The following is an 18896-nucleotide window of genomic DNA, read 5'->3' on the forward strand; positions in this document are numbered from 1 at the left end:
AAAACACTGGGGCCAGATGTGGTGGCTCACACATGTAATCCCAGCACTTTGGGAGCTTGAAGTGGGAGGATCGCTTGTTGCCCAGGAGTTTCAAATCAGCCTGGGCAACGTGGTGAAACTTCGTCTCTACAAAAAATACAAAAATAATTATCTGGGCACTGGGGGCACGCACCTATAGTCTCAGCTACTCAGGACACTGAGATGGAGGTTCAACCTGAGCCGGGAGGTCCAGGCTGCAGCGAGCCAAGATCACACCACTGCACCCAGCCTGGGCAACAGCAACTGTCTCAACAAAACAAAACAAAACACACAACATTAAGTTGTATGCTTTAAAAGGGTGAATTGTCTCTCAGTACAGCTATTGTAACTACCATAATCTTCCAAGTTTGTCTTGATTAATTTTTAAAGTATAAAATGCTGTTTTTTATAGGTTAGAAACAAAATATATAGCAGACTGTTGTCACTTCATTCTCCAAATAGTTATTATGGAAGCAGATCACCACAGGAGTTATTCAAAGCATCAGGATTGACACAGGTAGGAAATTGTAATAGTCTGTAATGAACTGTTCTGCTCTTCCTTTTAAGTAAGACTTGACTTCTTCTGATTATTTTTCTTTGATTTTTACAACTACTGTTCTTCCATTCAGACTGATCTTTTGAATTATCTTTGAATCTTCCTTTGTTTCCCTCACATAGACAGTGCCCCCCTGCCATCTCCTGTATCATTCAGTTCATGGTTATATCTGTCAATAATTTTCTTTTTAAAAAATAGGGCTGGGTGCAGTGGCTCACACCTGTAGTCCCAGCACTTTGGGAGGCTGAGGTGGGCGGATCACCTGAGGTCAGGAGTTCAAGACCAGCCTGGCCAACATGGTGAAACCCTATCTCTACTGAAAAATACAAAAAGTAGCCAGGCGTGTTGGCAGGCGCCTGCAATCCCAGCTACTCAGGAGGCTGAGGCGGGAGAATCGCTTGAACCAGGGAGGAGGAGGTTGTGGTGAGCTAAGATTCGAGCCACTGTACTGTAGCCTGGGTGACAGAGCGAGACTCTGTCTCAAAAAATAATAGTAATAATAATAACATGGGTTTTAAAATCTTAATAATAAAAATAATCAATGCATGAGGTTTAAACAAAAAAAAAGGAAAAAAGGGCCTGGAAAGGGCCAAAAAATGCCAATTCTCCTACCAGCCAAAGTGAATTAATGCTCTCATGAATTATATCCTTATTTATATCCCCGTATCACTTGGATTTGTGCTGCCAGCATGCAAAGGAAAGCCATTGTTTTGGCTTTCCAGGACTGTTCATAGTCTCTTAATCAGGGTCGTTGCCTCCTGGCTCTTTCCCACATACACATTAATCTTTCTTAAGTGTTGCCCTTATTCAAGACCCATCAGCAATTCTTTACTATTGCCAGTGAAAAAAGTTTTATTTAATAAAGTATATTTCCTGTTGCCTCTGCAGTAAACTTGATTCTTTAAGTGCTGATACCTCCACTTGGCACTCAAGAACAATTGGGCTACACCTAAGTATCCTCTGAGGATAATTAATGTAATGTTTCACTAAAATAGTTGGGTAGTTTTAATATATCAAGATAGTATTTTTTTAATATGCATACTTATGAAAATTTCAATTTGTAACAAAAATTTCAAAGTGGAACAGTCCTTCTAAAATTCAAAATTTTAGACCAGTTGCAGTGGCTCACGCCTGTAATCCCAGCACTGAGGCAGGTGGATCACCTGAGGTCAAGAGTTCGAGACCAGCCTGACCAACATGGTGAAACCCCATCTCTACTAAAAATACAAAAAATTAGCTGGGCGTGGTGGCAGGCACCTGTAATCCCAGCAACTCAGGAGGCTGAGGCAGGAGAATCACTTGAACCTTGGAGGCAGAGGTCTCAGTGAGCCAAGATCACGCCATTGCACTCCAGCCTGGGCAACAAGAGTGAAACTCTGCCTCCAAAATAAAAAAATCATTTAAAAATGAAATAATAAAATAAAATTTGAAATTTTAATCCACTTATTCTGGGCATGGTGGCTCATGCCTGTAAACCCAATGCTTTGGGAGGTCAAGCCAGGAACATCACTTGAGGCCCGGAGTTTAAGACCAGCCTGGGCAACAAAGCAAGACCTCATCTCTACAAATAGTTTAGAAAATTAGCCAATGTAATAGGGCATGCCTTTAGTCCTAGCTACTTGGGAGGCTAAGCCAGGTAGATTGCGTGAGCCCAGGAGCTTGAGGCTGTAATGAGCTATGATTGCTTCACTTCTCTCCAACGTGGGTGACAAGAGTGAGACCATTTCTCTGAAAGAAATAAATAAAATAAAAATGTTAACGTATTCAAGTAAAATATTTAATTGAAGAAAAGACAAGTCTTTTTTTTTTTTTTTTTTTGTTAGGGAAGAATTTTTATCAAGACCTTCTAGACTGTGGTATAAGATTTGTGTTGAATTTTCTGTTCCTTTTTTAGAGACGAATATTTTAAAAGAAGTAAATTTAGGAAACATATATTGATGTATCTCCCTGTTGTACTTTTTTTTTTTTTTAGCCCATTCTTGCTATTGTCAGTAATACCTACCAATGTCTAAGAGATGTAGATTTTTAAATGTTGATATTGCTCTTTTTTGTGCTGTCTAGAAATGGGTAAACAGAGAGATATCGAACTTTGACTACCTCATTCAAATAAATACAATGGCAGGACGAACCTATAATGACCTTGCACAGTATCCTGTGGTAAGTTTTGTATAAACCTTATAAATGTGGAATTGCCCTACATTTTTATAAATCACAGAAGTATATATATGATACTTATTTTTTATTTAAAAAGTATAAAAACCCTTTGGCCTTTCTGTGTGTTTTCTACCCAGTTATTTTCAACAAGTATATAAGCTTGAAAAGTAATTTAAGTAAAATCCTTTTTTCTTTCACTTCACTGAAAATATCCAATGGGGCCGGGTGCAGTGGCTCATGCTTGTAGTCCCAGCACTTTGGGAGGCCAAGGTGGGTGGATCTCCTGAGGTCAGAAGTTTGAGACGAGCCTAGCCAACATGGTGAAACCCCGTCTCTACTAAAAATACAAAAATTAGCTGGGCATGGTGGTGCACACCTGTAATCCCAGCAACTTAGGAGGCTGAGGCAGGAGAATTGCTTGAACTCAGGAGGCAGAGGTTGCAGTGAGCTGAGATCATGACACTGCACTCCAGCCTGGTCGACAGAGCAGGACTTTGTCTCAAAAAAAAAAAAGAAAGTAAAATATCCCAATGGAATTATAGGAAATAATGCTGCTGGTTATTGAATTAAAGATGAGTGGATATTTACAACAGGGAAAAAAATATTTTTAGAGACTATCCCTTTTTGTCTTTAGATAACCATTTGATATTAGATATGAGGATATTAGATTCTCTAGGAAGGAATATGTAAATTGTAAATTATGGCTCTTTTAGTTTCCCTGGATTTTACAAGATTATACTTCAGAAGAGTTGGACCTTAATAACCCTGCAGTATTTCGAGATCTTTCCAAACCAATTGGGGTAGTTAATGAAAAAAATGCCAAAGCTATGCGAGAAAAGTAAGTACTTCTTATTCCTTTTGAAAAATACACATTGCTTCTTTGAATTTGTATTGATTTTTTGCTATGGCCAACCAAAAATTTTTTTTTTACCGTACTACTACTTTTGATAATCAGAGTCTGATAATTACTTCACTAAGTTTTCTTGAAAATATCTTGGTTGCCCTTCAGAAGTCTTGACTATATTTGTGTTGATTTCCCTTCATCACCAAATTTAAACTGATATTGCTCAGAATTTCTTTTTACCATGTAATAAGTATGTGCTAAAGAGTAATAAATTCTTGAAATTTTTCTTCCCAGATGTTTCAAACTTTATAACTTAATAATCAAACATATTAAAGTATCTGTCTAATATAATATTTGGGTAGATATACAACTTATACTGATGTGTTTTCAGTAATAATGTGAATAAAGAAGAGTAGATGTGTGGCAGTTTAGAACATGTCATTTTGACAAGAAGAAGAAAATTTTATAGTTCTGTTTATGATCTACCCTGTCAACTTCTCACAGTTAATTTTTTCGAAGCAAGCTGCCCACAGGCAAAAGAGTAACCTGATTTTAATGTCCCTTTTTCTCCCTGTGAACTTAGGGATGACTTTTGAGTTTTGAATTCTAATAATAAGGACAAAACTATTTTACAAATTAACTTAGTTATAGATTGATATGAAAGTAGATGGTACTTTTTTTTCCTACTTTTTCTTTGCAACCTTCCCTAGGATTTTTACGATGTTTAATATTTGATTTGATTTGATTTACCAGTGGAACTTTGCTGGGTATATGTGTATACCATCACTGCCATTAGTCAAACTTTTTTTCTGATAATAACCGAAAGAAGATTTTGTAATTTTTCAAAACAGTGTTCTACAGGAAATACTCATATAAATAACTTATTTTATTGGTAATTAAAGATACAAGTTGTTTTAAATTTTAGTGGTACATTTTTGCATAGATACAAATGGCTTTGAACTGAAAACTTTTTTATTCCCCTGAATATTAATGATTAGTATATAAAAGGAAATTGGCCCCAGCTTAATGAACCCATTACTATTTTGGTTTTTGAAATTCAGTGTTTATGGCCTACAAAAATCTTTTATTCTTATTTGGATTTTATACACACTAATTCAGATGTCACCATTCAGACTAATTACACATGTATCAGTGATAGATCTTGAAGAATCACTATATATCTTTTGGTAATAATCTGGTTTAGGCCTTTTTCCTATCCACCATCCCTTTTTTATTTTACCTTTAGGTTTCTAGGTATTAATTTTCACAATTCTTGACTGGTTCTTCCTTTTTTTTTTTTTTTTTAATTTTTCCTGTTACCTTGGCCACAAAAGGATGTCTAATTATCACAGTGCTTTATACTAGCAAAAAACAAACAAACAAAAAAAAATACAAGGAAACAATCTTAAGTGTCTAAAAAGTAAAAAAATAGTTAAATTGTGGTACATCTATACAGTATTATGTACCTGTTAAAAATAGACTACTCAGTCATTTGGAAAGATGTCCGTAGAAAATTGTTAAATAAAAAATATAAGTTATGAACAATATATATAGCACTTTTATGTAAAATAAAAATTTGTATATTTATACATTAGGATAGATAGATATTCACCAAAAAATTAGTGTTAGTTATCTCTGGGACATAGAATCATAGTTGATTTTAAGTTTCTTCTGTTTTAATTCTGTTTTCTAATTTTTCCTACAATGAACATGTATTATTATTGCATAATAAAAACTATTCCAGGCTGGGTACAGTGGCACACACCTGTAATCCCAGCACTTTGGGAGGCTGAGGCAGGCGGATCACGAGGTCAGGAGATCGAGACCATCCTGGCTAACATGGTGAAACGCCATCTCTACTAAAAATACAAAAATTTAGCTGGGTGTGGTGATGGGCACCTGTAGTCCCAGCTACTCGGGAGGCTGAGGCAGGAGAATGGCGTGAACCTAGGAGGCGGAGCTTTCAGTGAACCAAGATCATGCCATTTGCACTCCAGCCTGGGCAACAGAGCGAGTCTCTGTCTCAAAAAAACAAATAAATAAAATAAAATAAATAAATAAAATAAAAACAAATAAAAACTATTCCAGAATTAAGTATTTATGATATTTTGTTGTTCAGAAAAAAGTATTAAGGAATAAAACTTTTTTCATTTGCTAGTATAGTATAATGATGATATGAATACAGAGTTTGATAATGAGGCATATGAATAAGGATGGACTTTTTAAAAACTCCATCAGAAATTTTGTGTTTTGTGTTTTCAGAAATAAAATACAAACTTATGCCCCCTTATGTATTTTATTATTGTGGTTATAAAACCTTAACCTTATATTATTGTGGTTATAAAACCTTATGTATTTTATTATTGTGGTTATAAAGGATTTTTTTCCCCACAGATATGAAAATTTTGAGGATCCTATGGGAACTATTGATAAGTTTCACTATGGTACTCACTATTCAAATTCTGCAGGGGTCATGCACTATCTCATTCGTGTAGAACCATTCACCACCCTCCACATCCAACTTCAGAGTGGAAGGTATGTTTTCAGTAAAAAAGCTGTTTTTTTATGACTATATGTTAGTGTTGAAAACTGTTTGCCTTCATGTCATGTGCTGTGTAACACGTCTTTTTTTATTCTCCTGTATTAAATTTTGATTCAGCTAAAAATAGATAAGCTAGTTTGAGAATGAGTCACTCAAACTGACTCACACAGTGACTTAAGGAGAATTCCTTTTTCAGTGTTATTCCAGTGTACCTTTGTGATTCTTACTGTTTTGAGGAATCTACGAGAGATTTATAATTAGATCTGATTTAGAGCTAAATCTAAGGCGTCACCAGAGAGTCAAACCAAGCCAATGCCTATGCCTGTGTAGTCCTAAAAATATGTATCATGAGGAATGGAAGGAGGAGCAATAAGAGACTCATATTATTGCAGCAGCTCAAACAAGTCTTTGTACCACTGTATTTACACTGTGGGTATTATAACTTACCTATGTTGTACATTTTCCTAATCCTAAGGAAGCCAGCTTTTCCGTGAATCTTCTGTTCCTCAATAAATCCTCCATATAGCTCCCTATTTATACATGTTTTGTCTCCATGTTGCCTTATTCTTTAACAACCATTTTGCCTTCCATACCCAATCCAGAGCTATGTAAATATTGCCTATTCTGTTCTCTTTCCATGTAGCTTTTATCTCTCACAGTTAGCCTGGGTTCCTTATTTCTGTCTATGTACAATGAGCCTTGGCTTTCAAGAAGAGACTCTGGCCCTAAGATCACTAAACATCCCCAGATTTTACATGTACCATGTAACCTTTGATGGTGACCTTTGAAGTATTATACAGTCTATTTTTGAAGCTTTGTAAAAATTCATTTTGTCATAAAATTATTAAAAGCTGAAAAGACCCAGTTATACTTTATTGCATCTTTTTTTTTTTTGAGACAGAGTCTCACTCCTTTACCCAAGCTGGAGTGCAGTGGTGCAGTCTCAGCTCACTGAGATGTGTGTGGTGTGGTGCGCCACTACACCCGGGTAATTTTTTTGTATATTTGGTAGAGATGGGATTTTGCCACATTGCACAGGCTGGTCTTGAACTCCTGATCTCAAGTGATCACCCACCTTGGCTTCCCAAAGTTCTGGGAGTACAGGCGTGAACCACTGTGCCCTGCCATACCAGATTAATTTACAACCAAAAAGTGGAAACAAACCAGTGTCCATCTGCTGATAAATGAATAAATAAATGTGATATATCCATACAATGGAATATTATTATTAAAGTATCGGATAGAAGATACTTTTCATAAGATGCAATAAAGTAGGCCAGGTGTGGCAGCTCACACCTCTAATCCCAGGCCAAGGTGGGTGGATAACCTGAGGTCAGAATTTCGAGACCAGTCTGGCCTGGCCTGTTGAACGTGGTGAAACCCCATCTCTACTAAAAATACAAAAAAATTAGCCAGGCATGGTGGTGCACGCCTGTAGTCCTAGCTACTCAGGAGACTGAGGCATGAGAATTGCTTGAACATGGGATGCAGAGGTTGCAGGGAGCTGAGATTGTGCCACTGCACTCCAGCCTGGGTGAAGGAGTGAAACTGTCTCAAAAAAAAAAAAAAAAGATGCAATAAGGTATCACTGGGTCTTTTCAGCTTTTAATAATTTTATGACTAAATGATTTTTTACAAAGCTTCAAAAATAGATTGTGTAATACTTCAAAGGTCACCCTCAAGAAAGTAAAAACTGGCCAGACATGGTGGCTTATGCCTTTAATTCCCAACACTTGGGGAGGCCAGGTCAGGTGGATCACTTGAGCCCATCAGTTTGAGATCAGCTTGGGCAACAAGGCAAAACCCCATCTCTACAAAAAATAGAAAATTAGTCAGGTGTAGTGGTGTGCACCTGTAGTCCCAGCTACTTAGGAGGCTGAAGTGGGAGGATAGATTGAGCTCAGGAGGTCAAGGCTATAGTGAGCCATGATTGCACCGCTGTACTCCAGCCTGGGTGACACAGCAAAGCTCTGTCTCAAAAAAAAAAAAAAAGAAATGAAAACTATATCTGATAAAGGACTTGTATATTTGTACCTAGAATATATAAAAAACCCTTACACTCAAGGTGAGGTGACACACACCTATAACTTCAGCTACTCAGGAGGCTGAGGCATAAGGATTGCTTGAGCCCAGGAGTTCAAGTTCAGCCTGGGCAACATAGAGAGACACCCATCTCTATTACAAAAAAAAAGAGGGAGGGGGAAGAGCTCTTATATCTTAATAATAAAAGGACAACCCAATGAAAAAACAGACAAAGGATCTGAATAAACATTTCTTAAAAGGAGATATGCAAATGTTCAATAAACACATGAAAAGATGCTCAACAGCATGAGTCATCAGGGAAATTCAAATCAAAACCACAGAGAGATGCCACTTCATATCCATTATGATAGTTATAATAAAAAAGACAAATAATAACGTGCTGAAGAGCATGTGGAGAAATTGGAACCCTTATAAATTCTGCCAATGGGAATGTAAAATGGTGCAACTTTTGTGGAAAATAGTCTGGCAGTTCCTCAAAAGGTTAAATATAGAGGGCTGGGTGTGGTGGCTCACACCTGTAATCCCAGCACATTGGGAGACTGAGGTGGGCAAATCACTTGAGGTCTGGCATTCAAGACCAGGCTGGCAAACATGGTAAAACCCTGTCTCTACTAAAAATACAAAAATTATCTGGGCATGGTGGCGGGTGCCTGTAATCCTAGCTACTCTGGAGGCTGAGGCAGGAGAATTGCCTGAACCCAGGAGGCAGATGTTGCAATGAGCCGAGATCATGTCACTGCACTCCAGCCTGGGTGACAGAGCAAGACACCATCTCAAAAAAATAAAAAGAAAGAAAAATTAAATATAGAATTGCTGTATAACCTAAAAATTCCACTTCTATATACATACCTAAGATAATTGAAGACATGTATTCACACAAAAATTTGTACATAAATGTTCATACCAGCCTTTTTTTTTTTTTTTTTTTTTTGATACAGAGTCTTGCTCTGTCACCCAGGCTGGAGTGCAGTGGCTCAGTTTCAGCTAACTGCAACCTTCATCTTCCAGGCTCAAGCAATTCTCCTGCCTCAGCCTCCAAAGTAGCTGGGACTATAGGTGTGCGCCACCACACTCAAGTAATTTTTTTGTATTTTTGGTAGAGACGGGGTTTTGCCATATTGCCCAGTCTGGTCGTGAACTCCTGGTATCAAGTGATCTGCCCACCTCGGCCTCCCAAAGTGCTGGGATTACAGACATGAGCCACCTAGCTGGGCCGTACCAGTATAATTTATAACCAAAAAGTAGAAACAAACCAGTGTTCATCTACTGATAAATGAATCATGTGATATATCCATACAGTGTGGAATATTATTTGGCCATGAATGAATTCAAGGAATGAAGTATTGATACATGCTGTAATATGGATGAACCTTGAAAACACTATGCCAAGTGAAATAAGCCAGAGACAAAAGGGCACATATTACATGACTTACATGAAACATTCAAAATAGACAGATCGTCAGACTAGGCAAAATGAAATAAAAATAGGCATAGAGATATAAGGTACGTTAGCAGTCTCCAAGGGTGGGAGTAGGGTGAATGGACAGTGACTGCTAATAGGTACATTTCTTCTTGGAGTGATGAGAATGTTGTAAAATTCATTGTGATGATAGTTGCACAACTATGAATATACTGAATTAAACCCTTGAATTATCCACTTAAAACAAGCAATTTATATGATATGTTAATTTTATCTCAAAACTATACCTCTTCTTGAATATACTATATACTATAATGTTTTAGATGGTCTGATATCTATAATTAAATTATAATTAAATTCGAAATTCTGCTAAGATCAACTCTGCCTCAAACCAAGATTAAACAGGTGTAAAAAACAACAGACAAATTGGTCATTAATGTCACTTTTTTTCCTTGTGCATAGCCTTACCTTAGACTCAAGGCCATTAAATACTTAATAAATCCAGGAGAACAATATCAAATGAAATAAAACAGAAGGGATTTATACTGTTATTTTATTAGGGAAAGCATAATACAATTGCAGCATATCCACTTGAGCTTCATTCACCTACTGTAGACGCAGTGCCCATATTAAATTTAAATAAATAAAATTAAGCCAGAAGCAGGCCTGGGCTTCTTAGTCCCAGCTACTTGGGAGGCTGAGGTGGGAGAATCTCTTGAGGCCAGGAGTTTTAACACTGCAGCACATTATGATGGTGCCTGTGAATAGCCACTGCACTCCAGCCTGGGCAACATAATGAGACCCTCATCTCTAAAATAAGTAAATACATAAAATTAATTAATTTAAAAATAATATTAAAATAAGACAATAGATTATGCAAGTAAAACATAAAAGCTTTAGCCACAGAGCTATTTCCCTAACTCACTCTCTGGTTTTAAGCAGAAGAGTTTGTAAAAATATTTACATATCAGTGATTAAATCAACATCATTCCTATAGATCTATTAACCAAGTATATTGATACTATAATGTTTATAATCATATTTATACTCTGTGGTTTTCAAATATTGAAATAACATTCACTTTCTATAATAAATTTTATTCAGCAAAATGCCTTTTTTTTTTTTTTTGAGAAAGAGTCTTGCTCTGTCGGCCAGGCTGGAGTGCAGTGGCACGATCTCGGCTCACTGCAACCTCCACCTCCCAGGCTCAAGCAATTCTCTTGGCTAGCCTCCCGAGTGGCTGGGATTACAGGTGTGTGCTACCACCCCTGGCTAATTTTTGTATTTTTAATAGAGACAGGATTTCACCATGTTGGCCAGGCTGGTCTTGAACTCCTGACCTGAGGTAATCTGCCCACCTCGGCCTCCCAAAGTGCTGGGATTATAGGTGTGAGCCACCACACCCGGCCCTAAAAAGACTCTTAAGATTATATTTAATTTATGTGAAATTTTTCTCCAGTGTGATTTGGTTTTCGACTAGTTCAACTATGGTGCTACTGGTGATTAAAATTAGAGTATTTAGTTCCTGACAACTATGAGATTATCATAATAAGGAGAGTAAATTGTGTGTGTAGGCATTAAAGAGGAAGATTTAGAAAACGGTACCTCTAATCATTAGGAACCCTGAAGGGAATCTAAAAGTTTTGTTTCATGTCTTGTTGTTGATTTCATTCAATATTTACATTCTCTTTTAATTTCTACATGCAGGTTTGACTGTGCAGATCGGCAGTTCCATTCTATTCCTGCAACCTGGCAAGCTCTCATGGATAATCCATATGATGTGAAAGAACTTATTCCTGAATTCTTCTATTTCCCAGAGTTTTTGGAAAATCAAAATCGTAAGAAATAGGGGATTAAAAATTGGACTAGCAGGTCCCAATGGACGAGCCTCAAAAATGTCTTTCAGGACATTTTTATAATATCCTGTAGATTATTTAAGATTCATTCTGTCTATGGATTACTTAGTGACAGGGCTGAACTAATGGTATGAGTCTTACCTTCCAGGGAAGTGCTATAGGGAACTAAGCTAAAGGAGTCAAATTTGAATCGTTAAGAGAATTTATCAGACTATAGTGTACAGTGTTTACTAGGGAAGCAAAAATGACCATGTGCTATTTCAGCTATATATACCACTTAGGTTAAAAGTGTTTGAGTTAGATAAGGTGAGTATTTAGACTAACCATCAGCTGACTACAGATCTATTAACCAACTCCATGGGCAAACTCATGTCTTTATATATACAGTTTCACTGGACCACAGCCAGCCAATGCCTCTTTTTTTTTTTTTTTTTTTTTTTTTTTTTTTTTTTTTTTTTTGAGACAGGGTCTCGCTTTTTCCTTAGGCTGCAATGCAGTGCCGTGATCACTACTCACTGCAGCCTTGACCTCCTGGGCTCAAGCAATCCTGTCAGCTCAGCCTCCTGAGTAGCTGGAACTATAGGTGTGCACCACCATGCCCGCATTTATTTTTGGAGAGATGGAGTCTCACTTTGTTGTCCAGGCTGGTCTTGAACTCCTGGGCTCAAGTGATCCTTCCACCTCGGCCTCCCAAAATGCTTGGATTACAGGTGTGAGTCACCATGCCCGGCCAGCCAAATCATTTTTGTATCATAGAAGATTACTTTCAAAGTAAGCATATCAGCAGATTTGAGTAGTTGCAGCAGATATGATATCACTCACAAAGCCAAAAATATTTATTCTTTGACCTTTTATAGGAAAAGTTTGGTAACTCCTGATTTAGAGCATGCAAGAGTAGGCAAATTAAAATGACAGGATATAAGTTACTATAATATTTGAAAATTTATGTTTTTGAAGTAGAGAAGTATGGAGTTAAATATTAATACATTTTTAAATGTCCAAATTCTTTTCCTGTGAGGTAGTTTTACATTTACTTTTAAGTACAAATAAGGAAAATAGCAATATTTTTACTATTGGTGTTCTTTAGGGAGGTTCCACAATGTTAAAGAGTTATTGCCAACTTTTTTCCCTGCCCTAACATGTAGTGTTAATGTTTGACCCTTCGTTTATTCAGTACAATTATTTTTCATACTGAGGAGAACATATCCAGGGCTTAATGTCACTTTGTGTACTCTGGAACAGGCTGTTGGAGGCAGGGCGTCACAGTAAGGCAGTCAAAATTGGTGACTTTCAGAAAATGAGGTAAATCTGTTGTCTGAGTCTGATCCTAAACTCTCAGTCAGCTGTTGGACTGGATTATCCTAAAGCAGAGTATCTAGAATAGGAGGGATGAGCAGACTACATTTGGATAGAGAACTTAAGGTACTCTTTAACAATTTATATAAGAGTGAGTTGCTATCTTTAGCACCATTGTCTTGATGGCCTCCACTTCTAACTATACATTGCCTCTTTGAGGTGAGCTGTTTGGCAGAAAGTAAATATATCAATTAGAATGCCTTTAAGAGTAAAAAATTTAAAAACAAAGAAAAACAGAATGCCTTTAGGAAAAAAATTTAATAAAACCAGCTCAAAATTGTGCAAACAAGGAAATTTTAGTGTTTCCCATAATAAAATTCCTGAGGTATGGAAATTTCAGATAGCTTAACATCATCAACGCTAACTTTTTTTCTGTATTTTCACTGTGCCATTCTGAGTATTTTGACTTTGGCTAGTTCCTCTTATGGTCACAAATGCCTAACGCAGTTTTAGGCATCATAGGCAGATCCAACAATATCTTAGAAATAAGTGAGGCTGTTAATCCATTGTGTCCTTTCTTAAGAGTGAAAAACTCTTCCTCATAACTTCTCATTCTCCAGAACTGGGTCATATACCAACCCCTAGACCAGTCACCTGGAATGGGCATGAAATATAGGGCAGAGATGGACACTTGAATGAAATAAAGGTTCTGCTAGCAAATAAAAAGGGGGAATGACTATCAGGTGGGCAACAAATAATATCTGCTACACTGTGATGGGTTTAACATAAAACCAAAGGCACTGTGCATCCTGTCATTTTATGACATTTAAATTCCTCTCCAACTTGTGATACACTAGTATTTTAAGGCAGCACACTGGTATTTTAAGGCCTTCTTTTTTAAAGGTCTTTTGTGTTAACAGTCCCCCTTCTACCCCGCCACGTTGTATTAAAAAAAAATAAACCCTCATATTTGGGGAAATTTTATCAAAATGCCATGTTCTGACCATATGAGCAGATCTTTATTATGCAAGTATCTTTTTAGAATAGTGGTATGTAAATATGTTATTCTTCATCAGACAAATATAACTGTTCTAGTGAGTGAGTTTAAGGTATGAGTTACACCAAAAAGCTTTAAGGAGCTGTATTTTGTAAGTGTACTATTAGAGGGACTGTGTCCCTCTCATTATTTTAAGAGTGAGAAGAAAACTTAATTTTTCATTTTGGTCAGATTAAAATAAGGGTTGTAGCTATAGTTTCCCCCACTTTTCTTGCTTAACAACTTAATTCTTACTCTAATTTACATTATAATAGCTAATTTAAAACTAGTTATTTTTGTTTTTAAATTAACTGGTATGTACTCCAATAGATAAGAATTTTAAAAGGAAAAAAATGTTTTGCGTGGGAATGTGCCCTTATTATTGTTTGTTTTACTTTGTTTATTATAATCTACAATGATTTGATACAGTTTCTTTTTACATGTCTTAGAATTTAACTTGGGTCGTCTACAAGTTTCCAGAGAATTAGTAAATGATGTCATTCTCCCCAAATGGGCTAAATCAGCTGAAGATTTCATCTATAAACATAGGAAAGCTTTGGTGAGACTTTTGCATTTAGTTATTAGACAGAATAATAAGATAAAAGATGTGTTTTCCAGGGGATGGGATAATCTGACTTAATTATTTTTCTAGATTAATTTGTAATGTATTATATAAGCTGACTTTAGAAAGTACAATATGGTAATTTATTTTGAGGCTATGAATCTTCTGATATAGTGAGACTGTAGTATAGTACCATGAAAATATATATATATATATAGCAAAATATTAAACATTTCAGCTCTGTAAAATGTCCATCTGCTGTATATGTAAATGTTCCAGTCACCAAGCTGGTGTGGTTTGGCGTTTTACAGTTTTCACATTTATTTTAAGTCCTACAAGGATGAGTACATTTTTGTTTTCTCTGAAGGATTTCACTAAGCTTCTAAAAGAAAGGCATCTAAGCCAAGCGCAGTGGCTCACACCTGTAATCCTAGCACTTTTGGAGACCAAGGAGGCCAAGGCCTCACCTGAGGTCAGGAGTTCAGAGATCAGCCTGGCCAACATGGTGAAACTTCATCATGGTGAAACTAAAGATAAAAAAATTAGCCAGGCGTGGTGGCGCATGCCTATAATCCCAGCTACTCAGGAGGCTGAGGCAGGAGAATCACTTGAACCCACGAGGCAGAGATTGCAGTGAGCTGAGATCACGCCATTGCATTCCAGCCCAGGTGACAGGAATGCAATGGCCCGGGTGACAGGAATGCAATTTTTTTTGAGACTCTGTCTCAAAAAAAAAAAAAAAGGCAGCTAAACCTTAAATGCCACTTTAAAAATGTATGGCTGGACACAGTGGCTCATGCCTCTAATCCCAGCACTGTGGCAGGCCAAGGCGGGCAGATCACCTGAGGTCAGGAATTTGCAACCAGCCTGGCCAACATGGCGAAACCCCATCTCTACTAAAAATACAAAAATTAGCTGGGTGTGGTGGCGGGTGCCTGTAATCCCAGCTACTCAGGAGGCTGAGGTAGGAGAATCTCTTGAACCCAGGAGGCGGAGGTTGCAGTGAGCTGAGATCACACCACTGGACTCCAGCCTGGGAGACAGAGCGAGACTCCATCTCAAAAAATAATAATAATAAAGTATTAGTTTTTAGTTAAATTTCCTAATTTGGAATTGAAGGACTAGTGAGGGTTAGTTTAACATTGATATTGTGTTGCTATCTTGCAGATGATATTGATGGCTCCACTTTTCCCCACAGTAGCCCACTTTATTCTCTACCTAAGCTGAAATGTTGGAGGACTCTGAAAATAATTAAGCCAGTACTTGGAAACATTTTTTATCATTATGTATTTATAAAATAAGCATATATTTATAAAATTCAGAATTCAGTTATACTATTTGTAAGCCTTAACCCTATGCATGAATAAGGAATTTAGAAAAAATTTAAAAAAGCAAAAATGAGTTTAGCCAAGTGTGGGTGGTGTGCACCTGTAGTCCCAGCTACTTGGGAGGCTGCAATGAGAGGATCACTTGAGCCCAGGAGTTTGAGACCAGCCTGGGCAATATAGCAAGACCCTGTCTCTTAAAAAAAAAAAAAAAAAAAAAAGACTTATTTGGGAATGAATGATGAACTGCAGTCTGATAATACTTGTGCCCTGGTGAACCATTAGGGGCCAGAGATGTACCCAGGAAGGCAAAGGTTTTTAAAGGTAGAATGAGGAAGGTTACATAAGTTGTTTTGAAACAATTATCCTTGACCACAAGGATTAATAACAAGGATGGCATTATTCCAAGGTTGAACAGGCAGTTGCTGGGCAGACATCCTCACAGAAGTATTCTTGGTGTATGGTTGTGGTTTTCAGAGTGTCTTTGTGATAGTCTTTATTATAGGCATGTATGCATAAGAGCCCCTCCTTTATGGCCTCTCCACTAGATTTTGTTAGGTTTTGGCATAAGGGACTCCATTTTTATCCATACAGCTTTCACAACCCTATTAATAAGATATTAGAATTATATATTTCAGTTATGTATTACTGAGTAACAAACTGTTCCAGAATTCAGTGGCTTAAAAGTATAGCCATTTTAGGGGAAGGATAGCGTTAGGAGAAATACCTAATGTAGATGACGGGTTGTTGGGTGCAGCAAACCACCATGGCACATGTATACCTACATAACAAACCTGCATGTTCTGCACGTGTATCCCAGAACTTAAAGTATAACAATTAAAAAAAAAAAAAGTATAGCCATTTTATCATCATCTCCCACAGTTTAGTGGGTTAGCTGGCCTCAACTGAGGAATTCTGCTCTTGCTTGAAGTTTTCGTGCAGTTAGTTACAGTCATGTGGCAGCTGGGATTAGAGTCATCTGAAGGCTGCATTGAAACAGTAGGATGCTAGCTTTTCTGCCTCTCCATGTAATCTCAGGATACCTCCTCTCCAGCTGGGTAGTGAGACTCCTCACCTGGCAGCTAAGTGCTCTCCAAAAGTGGAAACTTCCGCTATTTCTTCATAGCATCACTTCTGCCACTTTATAATGTTTAAACAGTAACAGTATCAATGCCAGATTGAAGAGGAGGGAAATTGAGCTCCATCTCTCAATGCTAAGAGTGAGAAAGAATTTGTAGCTATATTTTTGTTGTTGTTGTTGTTGTTGTTGTTGTTGTTGTTCTGAGACAGGGTCTCACTCTGTCGCCCAGGCTGGAGTGCAGTGGCATGATCTCAGCTCACTGCAAGCTCCGTGTCCCAGATTCATGCCATTCTCCTGCCTCAGCCTCCCGAGTAGCTGGGGCTACAGGTGCCCACCACCACGCCTGGCTAATTTTTTGTATTTTTAGTAGAGATTGGGTTTCACCATGTTGGCCAGGATGGTCTCAGTCTCCTGACCTCGTGATCCACATGCCTCGGCCTCCCATAGTGCTGGGATTACAAGCATGAGCCACCACACCTGGCAAGAATTTGTAGCTATCTTTAATCAACATATATTCTGCCCTCTGGTCAAAAATTATTTTACTCCTACATGCAAAATATATTCACTTCCTCTCAAGACACCCTTCCCCTAAAACCCTCATCTCATTAAGGAAGGAATTGGCAAATTGTTTCTGTAAAGGGACAGATAGTAAATTTTTTGCCTTCGTTGGTCATAAGATCTATGTTGCAGCTACTCAGTTCTGCCGTTGTACTGCAAAAACAAATGGATGTGGCTGTGTTCTACTACTAATCTACAAATCTGGCAGCAACTCAGATTTGACCCACAGACAGTAGTTTGCTATTCCACATTAAGGCTTGAGGCCTAAAATTCAGGATCTCATTATCTAAGTCAAGTCTGTGTGTGGATGAAATTACTCAGATGTGGCTCCTCTTGGATCTGAAGCCTGAACTAAAGAGGCAAGTTATCTGCCCCCATGTAACAACAGTGGTATGAAAGGAGAAGAGAACTGGCCGGGCGCAGTGGCTCAAGCCTGTAATCCCAGCACTTTGGGAGGCCGAGACGGGTGGATCACGAGGTCAGGAGATCGAGACCATCCTGGCTAACACGGTGAAACCCCGTCTCTACTAAAAAAATACAAAAAACTAGCCGGGCGAGGTGGCGGGCGCCTGTAGTCCCAGCTACTCGGGAGGCTGAGGCAGGAGAATGGCGTGAACCCGGGAGGCGGAGCTTGCAGTGAGCTGAGATCTGGCCACTGCACTCCAGCCTGGGCGACAGAGCGAGACTCTGTCTCAAAAAAAAAAAAAAAAAAAAAAAAAAAAGGATAAGAGAACTTTTAACAGACACTCCCATTCAAAAGGAGGAGGAAAACAGGAGGCTTCTAGCAGTCACAAATACAAATACTGGTTTATAGCAATTCAGAATTCCAGTAAGGACACGCTTTCAGATCTTCTATTAGGGTCCAGTCCTGTTTCCTGAGAGGGGTGCTCAGTGGCTCTTGGTTCTACCTTTGAGCTTTGGCCTCTCACTAAGTCATTCTTTTTATTCCATTTAAAACAAAAGCAAAAACAAAACTTCGTTTACATGAGTGTTTTTGTCAGCCTCTTTCCTAACCACAGTGAATTGAAAGCCAAAGATCTCTCTTCTTTTTTAAGCAGTTTCTCTCTTTTACTCTAAACTAGTCTAATTCCATTTAAAACCTTGTAGGTTTCTTATGTGTCAGGTCTATTGGACAAAAGCCATTCAACATTACTTTACAAAACAGTCCCTTCTCTACTTTGGGTTGGATGGGCGGCTACTATGGAAAAATGCTCTTAAGATTCTTAGACACTGTATTTTCTAGTTGAGTGGGTCTGTGGGGTACAACCTTAAATCTTTCTGAGGTTCCAACAGATTATTTTACAGCCAAACACTTGAACTAAACTTTTATCCAAGACCATATTTTACCGGTGACATTCTGATTTGATAGTTGCCTTAGGCAGTTTCTCATTTCGAGAGTCTTTGCCCTCTAGAGATCCTGGGACTGAGAAATGTCCCCCGGCTGGAGTGCAGTGACATTATCACAACTCACTTCAGCCATGTCCTCCTGGGCTCAAGTGATCCTCCCACCTCAGCCTCCTGAGTAGCTGGGACTATAGGTGCATACCACCATTCCCAGCTAGTTTTTTGTAGCAGAAGGGGGGTTTCGCCATGTTGCCCAGGCTG

The 18896-nt window shown here is 38.0% G+C and overlaps 1 protein-coding gene across 12 annotated transcripts in view; it reads left to right on the plus strand.

The window, feature by feature from the left end:
• LOC105468283 (neurobeachin like 1) overlaps positions 1-18896 on the plus strand; it is a 211202-nt gene that overhangs the window by 155044 nt on the left and 37262 nt on the right. For 11 of the 12 annotated variants that reach the window (XM_071073225.1, XM_071073223.1, XM_071073222.1 and 8 more), the window contains 6 exons: positions 431-535; positions 2636-2731; positions 3442-3566; positions 5967-6107; positions 11285-11415; positions 14215-14324. In XM_071073225.1, coding sequence (XP_070929326.1) covers positions 431-535; positions 2636-2731; positions 3442-3566; positions 5967-6107; positions 11285-11415; positions 14215-14324 — 708 coding nt within the window. The remainder of the gene's footprint in view (positions 1-430; positions 536-2635; positions 2732-3441; positions 3567-5966; positions 6108-11284; positions 11416-14214; positions 14325-18896) is intronic. The other variant, XR_011609986.1, reaches the window with a different exon arrangement.

Source organism: Macaca nemestrina, chromosome 11 (genome assembly GCF_043159975.1).
Source record: "Macaca nemestrina isolate mMacNem1 chromosome 11, mMacNem.hap1, whole genome shotgun sequence".
Taxonomy (NCBI): Eukaryota; Metazoa; Chordata; class Mammalia; order Primates; family Cercopithecidae; genus Macaca; species Macaca nemestrina.